Source organism: Typopeltis vanoorti, chromosome 12 (genome assembly GCF_054136105.1).
Source record: "Typopeltis vanoorti isolate ZY-2024b chromosome 12, IOZ_Tvanoo_1.0, whole genome shotgun sequence".
Taxonomy (NCBI): domain Eukaryota; kingdom Metazoa; phylum Arthropoda; class Arachnida; order Uropygi; family Thelyphonidae; genus Typopeltis; species Typopeltis vanoorti.
Window position 1 is genome coordinate 110,751,490 of NC_143560.1, and position 14,548 is coordinate 110,766,037.

The 14,548-nt window shown below is 36.1% G+C and overlaps 1 protein-coding gene across 1 annotated transcript in view; it reads left to right on the forward strand.

Moving 5' to 3' along the window:
- shot (dystonin-like protein short stop) overlaps positions 1 to 14,548 on the forward strand; it is a 1,304,552-nt gene that overhangs the window by 452,790 nt on the left and 837,214 nt on the right. Inside the window, exon 28 of the mRNA XM_090402172.1 lies at positions 8,478 to 8,668. Within this exon, the coding sequence (XP_090258298.1) occupies positions 8,478 to 8,668 (191 nt within the window). The remainder of the gene's footprint in view (positions 1 to 8,477; positions 8,669 to 14,548) is intronic.

Here is a 14,548-nt window from a genome sequence, read left to right on the forward strand (position 1 = left end):
CTAACACAGAGAGTCAGGGAAACTGAATTCTGATGGTAGCAATTGTGAGAATCTCTTTGTAAGAGTGACACAGGGAACTGTTTTGTTCTTATACACAGTTACAATCATTAACACAGTTAGGTAACTGTGCTTAATGATGGAATGGTTATTATTATGGGAATGATTATGAAGAGAGAATGATTCGGTGCTCATCCTGTTTGGACCAATCAAACATGTGTAAAGATGCCTGTATAAGTAAGAAACTAAGTAAGAACAGAAATCTGCAAGTTGTCAAACCATGTCATGCAGTAAACAGATAAGTGTATGTATATAAAAGAGCATGCAGGTAACTTATGTCTGTACACAAATGCTAGGAATTTCAGAAACAAAGGAGTAGAGCCTTGATTATTATATTGGGACCTAATATGTAGGCATTAGTGAGACCTGGCTATCAGGAGTAGACATACTAACTGATATCAAGTGCAAAGGATACAGTATTTTAAGGAAGGATAGACAGGTAGGAGGGGGCATTCTGCTAATGATATCAGATTTGAATCCAGTTAGTGTTGAGACCTATGACTGTAATACCAGTAACAATTTTTCATGTGACAGTGAGTTTAAATCCATCTGGTGTGAGATGGAGTCTAACAAAATTAAATACATAGTGAGGTGTTGTTATAGATCTGGCAGAGTGGTTGTTAGTGATGAAGAAATGCTTCACCAAATAAATATGATGAGTGTGTAATGATAATGGGGGGTTTAATTATCTGAACATTGATTGGGTAGGAGTAAAATCTCATGAGAAGAATGAAACTGAATTTATTGAGTTGTTGTGAAACAACTTCCTTAAGTGGCATGTGACAGAAGGAACTCGAAGTCAAAGAGTGTTAGATTTGATTATAGTGTCAGAGCGGGTTTTAGCTAAAGGTGTAACTATTCTACCTCTGGTTGGTGACAGTGATCATGTGGTATTCACTTGGTAAATGAATACCACAATTTGACTTGGTAAATTATGACCACCTGATGAGTATGCTGGGTTCTGTGCTATGGTATTAGTAGTATTGGCTAGGATGGGAAGGATATTGACTGCATGGGTAATGTTTAAAAAATACTTAAATAATGTGATATCAACGTGTATTGCTAGAGTTTGAAGAATAAATAGAATAGGAGGGAAATGGATGTGTAATCTAATTAAGTAAGAGAATCATAAGAAAAATATAACGTGGAAGTAATCTCTACTTTGCAATGAACAGTATGGGTTGACTAAGGGGGAAGGTCATATTTAGCAACTTGCTGACAGTCTATAATAATGTTACCACTGAGTTTGACAAGGGGAATGGATACACCATGATACTTTTGGATTTTGTCAAGGCTTTTGACAGAATACAGCATGGAAGACTGTTCCATAAATTGGAAAATATGAGATTAGATTAGATTATAAACTATTGCCATGGATAAGAGGAAGGCTGACTGACAAATATCAAAGAGTCGTATATGGAGGGTGTGAATGTGCAAGATTCAAGGTAAGCAGTTGTGTACCTCAAGGATCAGTCCTTGGTCCATTGTTATTCAATCTATAACATTAATGACATTGGGAAGGATTTGACATGCAGCATGCAGTTATTTGCTGATGCTAAGATAGGTAGGGTAATTAGGAATGCAGTTGTATGCAGCACACTTACAGAATGATTTGAATTGGCTGGAATTGTGGACACAGGAAAATGGATGTCATTTCAATATCAATAAATGTCCAGTCATGCACTTTGACATGATTAAGTAACCAGTGTCACATTATATTGGTGGGATTATGCTAGAAGTAACTGATCAGGCTAGGGATCTTGGAGTTTTAGTAGACAAGAAATTGAAGTTCAAGGGGGTGGGGAATCATAGAAAAAATTGTATAAATACAACTCAGAGAATAATTGTAATGCTGAAATGAACCTTTACATGTAAAGATAAAGAAGTTATTTGCCTCTTTACAAGGCCTTGATAAGAGCTCACTCGGACAATTGCAAGTAGGTCTGGTTTTCTGCTTTCCGTTTTGATTCTGTGATACAGAGGAGAGAGTGCAAAGGAGATTGTCAAAACTGATATCAGGATTGTGGAATACTGATTATGAAGACAGATTGAGAATTTGTAGGCTGCAGACACTAGCAAACAGAAGAAAGAGTGGCGATATAATTGAGAGTTAAAAATTTTTGAAAGGGTTATACAGAAGTTCAATAAATGGAATTTTTCATTTTATGGAGGGCTAGGAAAGGACACAAGGGCATCCTTGGAAGTTTGAGAATGAATGCAGTCAAGAAGGGATGAGGACTAGACTTTTCTCTCATAGAGTGGTGCGTGATTGGAATGGATTGCCATTCGATGTTGTATGTGCAAGTATCATGAATTAATTCAAGAACTAGTATGACAACTGGTGCAAATAGTTGGGCCTCCCTTGATGAGTTCCTGACTCCTTGGAGGTTCTCTTAATAATAATAAATCTTACCTGGAACACTCAGTAGGAAAATTCCTCTGAAATTTTCACATTCAGAGGAATTTCCTTTTTTAGAGATGAGTACCGTGAGATGCAGTATCAGATTGCATACCCAAGATCAGCAGGATATTAAAAAAAAAATGAAAAAACCCGGAGATTAGATGGATAAGTAGAGATATAAAGCGAGAGCTGTAAAAATATAAAGCAGTGGAGGGAATGTAAAAAAAAAAAAGGTTCATCATGCTCATGAGCAGTACAAAGTGCAAGCAAGAAAGATGACTAGTATGTTAAGAAAGGCAAAAGCAGATTAAGACAGAAAATTAACCAGGTAGGCCAAAGTAAATTCAAAAGAGTTTTTTCATTATGTAGCAAATAAGAGAAAAAACAACTATGATAGGATGACTTTAATCAGTGCTGATGGGATGGTAGATAGTTGAGTTACTTAGTGATCATTGTTGCAAAGGTGTATCATTCAGGTGGAGATTTTGCAGTTGCTGATGTGACAGAGATGCATTCCAAAACTTAGGCCACTGAATAGTAAGTGTTCATCACATTGAAAAATATCAACAGAATGCAGCAGTGGGACTAGATGATATGCCAGCTTGTGTACTACTTGAATATGCAAGAGAATTACCCTTGCCTCTGATGAAGTTGTTCAATCCAAGTCTCACTTCTTGCCAAGCAAGTGGAAAGAGGGGAAGATAGTATTGTTACATAAAGATGTCTCTAAGACAGAAGAAGCACACTACAAACTGATTAATATATTAGGAATGGTTATTAAAGTATTGTCAAATATGATTGAAGGTAAAATCCAACAGTGGGTGGATAGGGATACTCTATAGTGGATAGCATGGCTTTGTAAAGGATAGGTCATGTCTTAGTAATTTATGATGCCAGAGAGTAGAATATGGTGGGATGAAATATAGGAAAATGAGGTGACTAGCATAATACCTCAGAATTCTGTACTAGTGTTACTATTCTTTCATTTGTATATGAATACTATAAGGAAATATTTAAAGGAGAATATTCAGTTGTTTGGTGATGATGCAAAACTGGTCAGGACAATATATTTTTTATTTTTTTATGTTGGACCCACTGGTCAACCTATATTACGTTAGTACTGTATATGGAAAAGAAGTACAACATATACTGTATATGTTGTATTTCTTGGGAAATATGTCTGGGGGGAAGACTGTTCCACAATACTGCAGTAGCAGGGATTAATGAGGAGGAGGAAAAGAAACTTGTTCTGTGGGTTTCGAGGTGTACTGTGAAATGATGTTGGGCAGCAGCTGTATGTGTTCCAATGGGCTTAGTACAGGGTGGGGTAATTATTGATGCTGTTTCAGATGAACCTTTCCCATGGAAATATTTATAGAATATACAGATTGCGGAGACCAGGCATCTATGTGAAAGTGGGGGGAGTGAGTTGGTGAGGGATGGGTCATTTATTAGTCTAATTGCTCTCCTCTGTATTGAGTCAAGCATTTTGAGGGAGGTTTTTGGAGCCCCACTCTAGATGTGAGAGCAGTATTCGAGAGCTGGGCGAATTTGTGACTTGTATAGTGTTAACAGCTGTTTAGAGGTGAAGTAGCATCTTGAGCAAAAGAGGAAGCCTAGTTTTTTGGAAGCTGAGGATGCAATTGTTGTGATGTGTTTATGCCAGGAGAGGCTTGATGTCAAGGTAATTCCAAGAAGAGAACTTTCATCTTGTCTGAGAATTTGAGTGTTATTGAAAACAATGCTGGGGGGAAAATGGTTCATTTTTGTGAGAAATAAGACAGAACTGGGTTTTACTATCGTTGAAGTTGACAAGGTTGTCTGAGCCCAATCGGAGGATGGCTTGGAGGTCGGAATTAAGGGCAGTGGTGGTTGATGTTCTGTGGGTTGAAGTGAGTTGTGTAGGGTAGGGTTTGTCATATGAAAGGGAGGAATGTAGTGTGATATCATCTGCAAAACTGTGTATTGGGGTAGAGGTCAACTGAAGTAGGTCATTGATATATAGAAGGAAGAGGGTCAGTGAGAGAAATGAACCTTGTGGGACCCCAGCATTAGTTGGATGGTGAGAGGATAAGGAGCCATCTACCATCACACATAGTGTGCGTCCAGACAGGAAGCTGGAAATCCATCTTCCCAAAATTGTTTTTTGTATAAAAGTTAGTGTGGGCCTCTCATGATGAGTCTCTGAACTCCATTGAGATACTGGATGATGATAATATTATATATGTTCCTGACTGCATTCCTACAGAATGTTTTCTATCACTGTATCGTCACTGCTTGTTTCATTCAGTAATCTTTCAAAGTAATCACTCCAGACATCTAGAATATCTTTATCTTCAGTTTTCAAATCACCTTTGTTACCTTAGATTCACTTGACAGTACTCTCTTCCCATGATTTCAGCATTTTTTTTTTTCAATTGACTCCAGAATGTTTTACCACCTTCCTTTTTTTACTTGGTCTCCACTCACAAATGGCTGTAAGCCTGTAGTACATTAGTGCTGTGAGTGGGCTAAGGATTTTTATTTTATTTAATTGGAATAATTTTTTTTTGTATTTTTTTATAATTATTTTTTACATAGTCCAGAACCCCTGCTCTAGACACAAAACATGGAACTTTTACAAGCCTCCAATGAGCAAGATGGCAGTCTCACTCCAGGAAATGAAATTCATATCCTGCCTAAAGATGATTACAAGCATCCATGCCCATAATAGGATTCAAACTTGCAACCCCTGTTGACTGGAGAGCTGATACACTAACCACTATGCTAACTAGGCTGGCATTTATTGGCATTTCTGATAATTATTTTCTATATTTTTACTAATCTTTCCAATGACTTTGTTTGACTAGTTTTACGTGGTGTTTCACTTTGTTACATTTTTTTTTCAATTCTCAGAGCATAGGCTGCATTGCTTGTAGGAACTTTCGATAGGCTCTCTTCTTTTTCCTGAACTGCTTCTTGAGTCCACAATGGAGTTTTGATTTTTCTCTTCTTCCAGACAATCCACTGTACCTTCCTGGCAGAATTAATCAGTGTTTTCTTCAGGGTTTCATTCTTCTTTTCAATCTCTTTCATTATCTTCTTGAATAACATTTGTGTATGTTAGTCTACAGTTCACCCCTGAAAGCTGCTCAACTTTGATTCATTTTAAAATTTTCTTATACACTCTTCTTTTCAATATAATATTCAATTTTATCCTGCTGAAAACTAGTTGGTAAGATTTTTTTTTTATTTCTTGCATCTTCTTTCTTTATGAATTTGTGCACATCTTTATTTTTGAACATGGTGTTAGTAATAAATAGTCCATGTCTTGGAGAGAAATTTAGCAGAAACATAGCACTATTATTAACTTTGCCCTCTTTCTCCAAATTTTCTCAAAAGATTTCTATTTGTCTCATGATCATGTCCTACACTGCCGTTTAGATCTCCAACAAGGACCACCTTCTCCAGTGCCTGGGAAAAGTCCAACTTCTTTATTAAAAACCTTCTTTGGGACCATAGGCACAAATTATATTTTTTTTGTTCAGTTCCCTATTCTGATATTAGCCCAAATCACTCTACTGGATACTGCCTGCCTTCAAGTGTTGTATATTTTAGGTACTACTTTTCCCTCATCCTCATTACCTGAATATAACATCTTGTATTTGTTGCTCAGATAAATCACATCTGTTTTTGTCTTCTTTGTTTTGGTAATACCTATTATGTTGATCTGGTACTCATCTAATTCTGCTAGTTCCATTTCTTTTCCATTAATGCTTCTTATGTTGATGGTGGCAATCTTGAACTCTGCTGATGTTGAGCTGGAGTTTGCTCTAGTAGCTGTATTTTTGCTGTTCACCCTAGCTCCATGACAAAAACAATATGGGCCTTGTTTAACTGGGCGACATCTCAGCTGGCATGAAATTACCATGTTGTACCATTATTTTGGATTTTGGTTTAAGCTACCAAGAATACAGTTTGGTCATTTAAATCTCAAATTATCAGACCATCCTCATTCATTCAGTATCTGGGTGCACTAACTGTGTGCACCATGAACGAGAAGGTGAAGATTGGACGTGAGTTCTGAAGACCGGGTCAGTTTTCTGCATTCCTTTAAAGGCAATATGGAGGTCTCCTCCCAGTTATACAGCTTTGACATTTAAGCATCCCTTTTAGGTTCTTTTATTTATTTTTTCCTCCAGTGATATTTGTGTATTTCATTAAATACCTGCTAACTGGGTGCATCATGAGAAGGTGAAGATAGGACATTAGTTTTCAAGCCCTGATCAGTTTTCTGCATTCCTTTAAAGGTGATGTGGAGATCTCCTCCCATTTATCCAGCTATTTATTTTATCCTCCAGTGATATTTGTATATTTAATTATACATTTCAACTCTGAAAGTTAACTGACTTTCCATGCATTTTTCTTTTCAAAATGATGTTTATTTTTATCCAGTTGAAAGAAATGGTAATTAAATGGCATTTTAAGAGAATGTTCAAGGGATCTTGGTGATGTCTTTGGATTAGGCTGTTTAATTTAAGTTTCAGCTTTAGAAAAGTCCCAAAAGAGAGTGGAAGGAGGGCAAAATAATTCCTTTGCATAAAGGAGGATCTAAGTCTATTGTAGGAAATTAGCCTAATCGGTATCTTAGGAGTGGTGATAAAGTACTGGAAAAGTTGGTCAAAAAGAGAATTCAGGAATGGGTGGGTAAGAATATGTCACTCTGAGGAGCAGCATGGCTTTGTGAAGCTGAGTTGGATAAAGGGAATTGCTGTAAGATGATACTGCTGAGTTTGCAAAGGTGTTTCGGAGGATATTACATGAAACTCTGTTATGCAACCTACAACAAATGGGATGGATATGAAACTGGTGATGTTGTTAAAAGGATGACTGCTAGATAGATATCAAAAAAGTAGTATATGGAGGAGCAGAATCCAGTAGAAGAAGGCAGATGACTAGTGGTGTAGCCACTAGTGTAGACCACTGCTGTCTAATTTGTACATAAATGATATAGGAAATAATTTGAAGGGAGATATTCAATTGTTTTCTGATGATGCAAAGTTGGGTAGGGTAATAGTTAATGTGATGTAGAGAGCTTACAGGATGAATTAAATGGGCTGACAGTATGGGTAAAACATAATGGATGTCAATTTAATGTGGAAAAGTGTAATGTTATGCATTTTGGGATATGACGATTACAAGGTGTGTGCCACATTGAAGGAACTATACTCCAGGAAATTGATGAAGCCAGGGATTTGAGTATAGTGGTAGTAGTAGATAGAGTCAAAGTTTAGAGGGCATATTGCTAAAGTAGTCAGGGTAGCTAACATCATCCCTGGAAGTTGGGTAAGAGTGTAGTTAGCAAAGGTATGAGCACTAGATTTTTTTATTAGAGAGTAGCAAACGAATGAAATGGGTTGCCTGAGTCAGTTGTGAGTGCTTTGTCTGTTAATGGTTTCAAGAAGAGGTATAATGGATATTGTGTTGATAGTTTGGGTCTCCCATGATGAGTCTCAGGACTCCATGGAGGTGCCCATGCAGTGATAATAATAAAATCCTACTCCAAATTACCTATATTCTCTTGTTTATTGTGGGTGTTCTCCATTTGATGTTATGCACATTTATTTGGAGAAAGAATCCTGCCTCCTTCATTTAAAAGGCTAACTTATCATCAGCTGAAAGATGCTTTGCATTAGTGGTGACGTGAATCCAGCTGTGTTTCAACAGAAGAACAAATATTGCCATATCCATCCAACTTTGCAAAAGGTTGTGCCCAAGGAAATGAGTAAGTTTGAAAATCTCAAACTGGCATATAGGAATGGGATATGTGTTCTGGTATAGAAAATTTGAACATACTTCATTGTTCTATCCAGGTAAAGGAAATTTTAATGTTTTTGTTTGTTCTGGAATATTTGTGTTTGTGTTGTTTCTCTGCTTCTTAGAATCTTTAAAAATAAACTTTAAAATTTGAAGTATATTTGCAGAATGTTTTTGATTCTAATATAATACAGAGCCATTTTGTTTTCATTATGCATTGTAGTCTCTTAAGAATGAGACAGAATACAACCAGCACATAATAACTGAAGTTACTGAAGCAGTTGGAAATGTTCACAGGGTTGTTGAACTGAGTCGTCCAAACCAAAGTGTTCATAATGATGTCACAAGATTAGAGGAAGAGATTAAGAAAGTTGCTCGAAGATGGGAAAATGTCCATACTCAAGTGAACGAGAGGTAAATATTGTGCAGTTTTAAAGATTAAAAAAAGATTGAATATTAATAATGGATGTTCTTTTAATTTAATTTAATGTAAAGGAAACATTTTAAATTAAAATTAAACAACTGTGCCTAGAAACTTAAGGAAGATGACTAACATATGGATCAAAATACCAGTTTGTTTTTTTTTTAGCATGTACAGTTCCAGCTGCAACCATTATATGAATTATTACATATTTTTTTGAACTCTGATCTTTGCTTTTACTAACTTTTGAAATAATAGCTTACATTACTGACTGTTAATTACTGTTCAACAGAAATATTAAACACATATCAGGTTTAATATTTCTCTTACACACATTAACTTAAACATTATTGAAAATTCTTAAGTTTATTCTCTTCATTGACATCCAGCTTTTCCTCACCCTAGTTAAAGAAAAAAAAAATCTGGATTCACAGTATGCAGGTTATGTTTGAATAAGATTCTGGTTTTCTGGTTTTCAATATCCTTTCCCAACAATTGTTACAGCAGTCTTTTGACTTCTGTTCTTCACGGGTAACTATTATGATGTGCTGTTAGTTCTGTATATTCATAACAGTGCTTCACAGTATAAACAACACCTGAAGAAGAAGAAACTATGATTAATTAATTATTGAACTTGGTAATATTTTACTGGTTTTGTACCAGCATTATCAGAGCACACAAAACTGTCATGAGATACAGCACTCAATTAGAATGGGGATCTGTTAATATCCACCTTGAAGAACACAAACTACATCTGTGATAGTTCTGTATATTCATAACAGTGCTTCACAGTATAAACAACACCTGAAGAAGAAGAAACTATGATTAATTAATTATTGAACTTGGTAATATTTTACTGGTTTTGTACCAGCATTATCAGAGCACACAAAACTGTCATGAGATACAGCACTCAATTAGAATGGGGATCTGTTAATATCCACCTTGAAGAACACAAACTACATCTGTGATCAGTCGTATGACAAGTCAGGACTGGCAGATCATGCTCTCTATATTTTCCATACAGGATTAAATGGAAGAAGACAATTTGCTACACAGAAGTTGCTACAGGTAAGTGATTATTTCTAGAATCAGCATCAGTCTGTGTAGTCCAACCTCCCTTAATCTCAACAAGTATGGCTGTAGTATTTTGCCAAAGGTCTGGGCAACAGTTAGTCTAAGACCACATTTAACTTTACTTGTCTTAATTAACCTTGTTTTTATGAATAACCTAGAGGATGCCTTATTTGCACATTAGTAACTCTTGAATTAAAGGGTCAAAGCTGTATAACTGAGAGGAGACCTCCACATAACCTTTAAAGGAATGCAGAGAACCGACCAGAGCTTCTGACCTAATGTCCAATCCTCACCTCTCGTGGTACACTCTGTTGGGTATCTACCTGGATACTGAATGAACGAGTATGGGCTGGCAATTTGGGATTTAGCCGACCAAATTGTATTTCTATTGGTTAAACCAAAATACAAAATGATGGTACAGCATGACAAAATTTCATGCCTGCTGGGGCATCACCCGGTTAAACAAGGCCTCCGTTGTTTTCGCCAGGGAACCAGAGTGAACAGCGAAAAGCCAGCTACTGGAACAAATCTGAAAACACACTCCAACTCAACATCACCAGAGTTAAAGATCGGTACTATCAACATAAGAAGCCTGAATGGCAAAGAAATAGAGCTACATGAGGAATTAGATTAGTACCAGATTGACATAATAGGGGTGACTGAAACAAAAAAGATAAAAACTGGTGAGATCTTTCTGAGCAATAAATACAAAATGTTATATTCAGGCAATGACAATCAAGGAAAAGGAGTAGCCATATTATTCAACACAAAATATGAGGCTCATCTTCTTGAATGGCAGGCAGTGTCAAGTAGAGTGATGTGGGAAAATATCAGAATGGGGAACTGGACAATGAGACTTATTTGTGCCTATGGTCCCACAGAAGGTTCTACTAAGGTAGAAGTGGAGGAATTTTTTGAGGCTCTAGAGAAAGCTACTGACACAATGAAAAAGGAAAAGTTGGTCCTTGTTGGGGATCTAAATAGCAGAGTAGGAAGTGATTGTCAGATGTACAATAATATTTTGGGAAAATTTGGAGAAAACAGCAAAGCTAATAACAATGGCAAATACCTGTTGGATTTCTGCTCAGGACATGGACTGGTTATTACTAACACCATGTTCCAACATAAAAATGTGCACAAATTCACATGGAGAGAAGAGGCAAGGAATAAGAAAAGTCTCATTGACTATGTAATTGTTGATAGTGATGTTTTCTCCCTGGTGCAGGACACCAGAGTGTACAGAGGATTTGAAATTGGAAGTGATCACTATTTAGTCTTGAGCAGGATAAAATTGAATTTCATTTTGAAAAGAATGACATGTAAGAAAGTTTTAAAGCGAATAAAAGTTGAGCAGTTCTCAGATGTGAACTGTAGACTAAAATACATAAAGATTATTGAAGGAAAAATGAAAGAGTTTGAGAACAGGAACCAATCCTTGAAGATTCAGTGGCAAGCCTTGAAGAAAACCCTGATTGATTCAGCTAGAGAGTCATGTGGTGAAGTTGTCTGCAAGGATAGAAAAATTAGAACTCCATGGTGGACACAGGAAGTTAAAGAGGCAGTATAGGAAAAGAAGAAAGCATATCAAAAGTTCCTGGCAAATAAGATAGTTGTGCTCTTAGAGAATACAGAGACAAATGTAAGAAAGCTAAACACTGTGTAAAACTAGCTAAACAAAAGTAATGGGAGAACTTTGGCAAGAATATAGAAAATAAATATCAAGAAGGTGGCAAAATATTCTGGAGGTTGTTGAAGAAGCTTAGGAATGGAGGAAAGAGTGCTTTAAAAGGAGTTAGAGATGATAAAGGTGAAATGAAAACAGGAGAAAAAGATATCCTTGAAGTATGGAGTAATTACTTCGAAAATTTGCTAAATGAAACAAGCAGTGATGACAGCACAGTGATAAAAAAACACTGACCAGGCATACAGTCAGGAGTACATATCCACACTTGAAGTAGAAAAAGCCATCAAAGGCTTGAAATGTGGAAAAGCAGCAGGAGTAGATGATATTCGACCACAAATGCTCAAGTAGGGAATTATAAAAGTCTTACAGTGGCTGCACTGCATAGTTCAGAAAGCCTGGACAGAGGGACGAATTCCCAGTGATAGAGTAGAGCTCTCGTAGTACCCATATATGAAAAGGGAAATAAAACTGAATGTGAGAATTACAGAGGTATATCCCTATTGTGTGTTCCTGGTAAGATTTATGCAAGTGTAATTGCGAAACGGTCGAGAACAATTGTGGAAGAAAAGCTTGTTGAAGAACAAGCTGGATTCAGACCAAATAGAGGCTGTCAGGATCAGATCTTTACACGACAAATAGTTGAATAATCATGGCAATATAACAAAGATCTGTATTTAAGTTTTGTTGATTTGGAAAAGGCATATGACAAGGTGCCAAGAGAGAAGCTATTCAATACGATACAGTTATATGGTGTCAATGAGGCATTATATCAAGCAATACTTAGTCTTTATTTGAGTTGTAAGTCAGCAGTTAGAATTGTAGGAAGTACAGGAAGATGGTTTAATGTTAAATCTGGTGTGAGACAAGGATGTACATTATCCCCTCTGTTATTCATTATCTATATGGATCACATTATGAAGGAAAGTGGTATTAAACATGATATCAAAATTGGAGATGTTAATGTCAGCTCTTTGCTTTATGCGGACGATGTTATACTTCTAAATAAATTCACTACAAATCTGCAAGATTCCCTGACTAAATGGAATAACTGTTGTAATAGATATGGTGTGAAGGTCAGCAATAAAAAGACCATGAAAATAGACAGACTGTGTTGTGAATGGAGAACCTGTGGAACATGTAAAACATTTCAGCTACTTAGGCATGATTTTTAGTGAAAATGGTAAATTAAATATGGAAATAGACAACAGAATCAACAAAGCTGATATGGTAGGAAATCAATTGAATAAATTCATATGGAATAAGAGAGAAATTAGTCAGAACACTAAATTAGCTGTATACAAGACAGTGTTCAAACCAGTTTTAACTTATGGATCTGAGAGCTGGGTCAGAAGTAAAACACTTGACCAAAGACTACAGACTGCAGATATGAGAGTCCTGAGAAAGATTATAGGCGTGAACAGATGGCATCAATGGCAATATCATATTAAAAATGAGAATATTAGGGAAGAACTTGACATTGTCAACATCCAGGAATGCGTTAGCAGAGCTAATCTCAGGTGGTATGGTTACTTAAACAGAATGGGCGAAGAAAGATTAGCAAAACAAGTGTTCTCTGCCAGGTTGGCAGTAAAATGACCCAGAGGAAGACCAAGATATACAGTAGGTGGATTGATACGGTACCAAGTGCCTTAGACCAGTGCTTCCCAAACTTCTGGATGTCAGGGTTACCTTTGGAAAAATTAAAATATTTCACGGTCCCCCTCGAAAAAAATCGTAATATAGACATATATTATTATAATATTTATTGTATTTATATTCAATACAAAACATACACAGCGAATATTGCAAAAATCAAATGTAAATATTACATTTCTAGCATCTTACATACACACTTAACATGGCACATTATCTCATATTTTTATATAGATAGATATATTGTTATTGTACATTTGCAGTACCAGCACATGAAACGTAAAACGATTACTAATAAAGAAAGAATTAAAAACATAAAAGAAGTTTACTAACAATTTAATGTGATGCATGTGTTTCAATACTGCTACACCAATATCAGGTGAAATATTTGAAACTGCAATTCTTAGATTTCTGCTTTGAAATGAAACTTATATGAATAATGATACGTTTACTAATATTCATTAAGCGCCGAAATACGCAGGAAGCAAAATTTGTGAACCTGCACCAATGTGTGATTTTTTTTCAATTAAAATATAAAAAATAAGAAAAAAATAAAAATTAAAATTAAATAGATTCTTTTAAGATTAAAAAAATCTACTTAAGTCTTAAAACATTTTCAATTTGTGTTCATTATTTCACGGCCCCCCTCAACAAAACTTGCGGCCCCCAAGGGGGCCGCGGCCCACAGTTTGGGAAGCACTGCCTTAGACGATAGAAATATATGATCTGGTAATGTTGGAGTCTTGACAAGTAACAGAGTGATTTGGAGGAAAATTGTAGATAGGAAGTTAGTAATGATGTAAATTTTTCATGTAGTACTATCATATCCTGTACACCCCTTGAGGGTACATGGCAGTAATTTAATGATGATGATGAATTACAATTCGAATTCTTTCGAACAACATCAACTGTTGTGTGGGTTTTAAAGTTGTATTATGGGGGGAGGGGGCTGAAAAGTCCTGATGAACACCTAGAACAAAAATGATGGTTTGTGAAACAAAGGAAAAATTTTTTTGCTGAGAGGATTATAAATGATGCAGCAGTGTTGTAACAAGGGTATGACACGTTTGTGAGGAATATGTAGAATAATGTCTGTTACATGGTTCTACCTCAATTCATTCATGGTGATTATCACAACTTTTCAGCTCCCTCTCTCGTATATGCTCTGAAGAGTTATGTAAGAAACCCATGAGATATTAATAAGTTCAATAAATTATTTTCTTCCAGTGTTTATACAGGAAATTCTATATACAATATTGAAATGAAATTGTTGCTCTTAAAATTCTGTATAACTAAACAACTTTCACAAGAACAAACAGACTTGTATGGATTGAAGGAATAGGTTCATAATTGAGGGGTGCTTAAGGGTCAAAGCTGTATAACTGAGAGGAGACCTCCACATAGCCTTTAAAGGAATGCGGAGAACCGACCAGGGCTTCTGACCTAATGTCCAATCCTCACC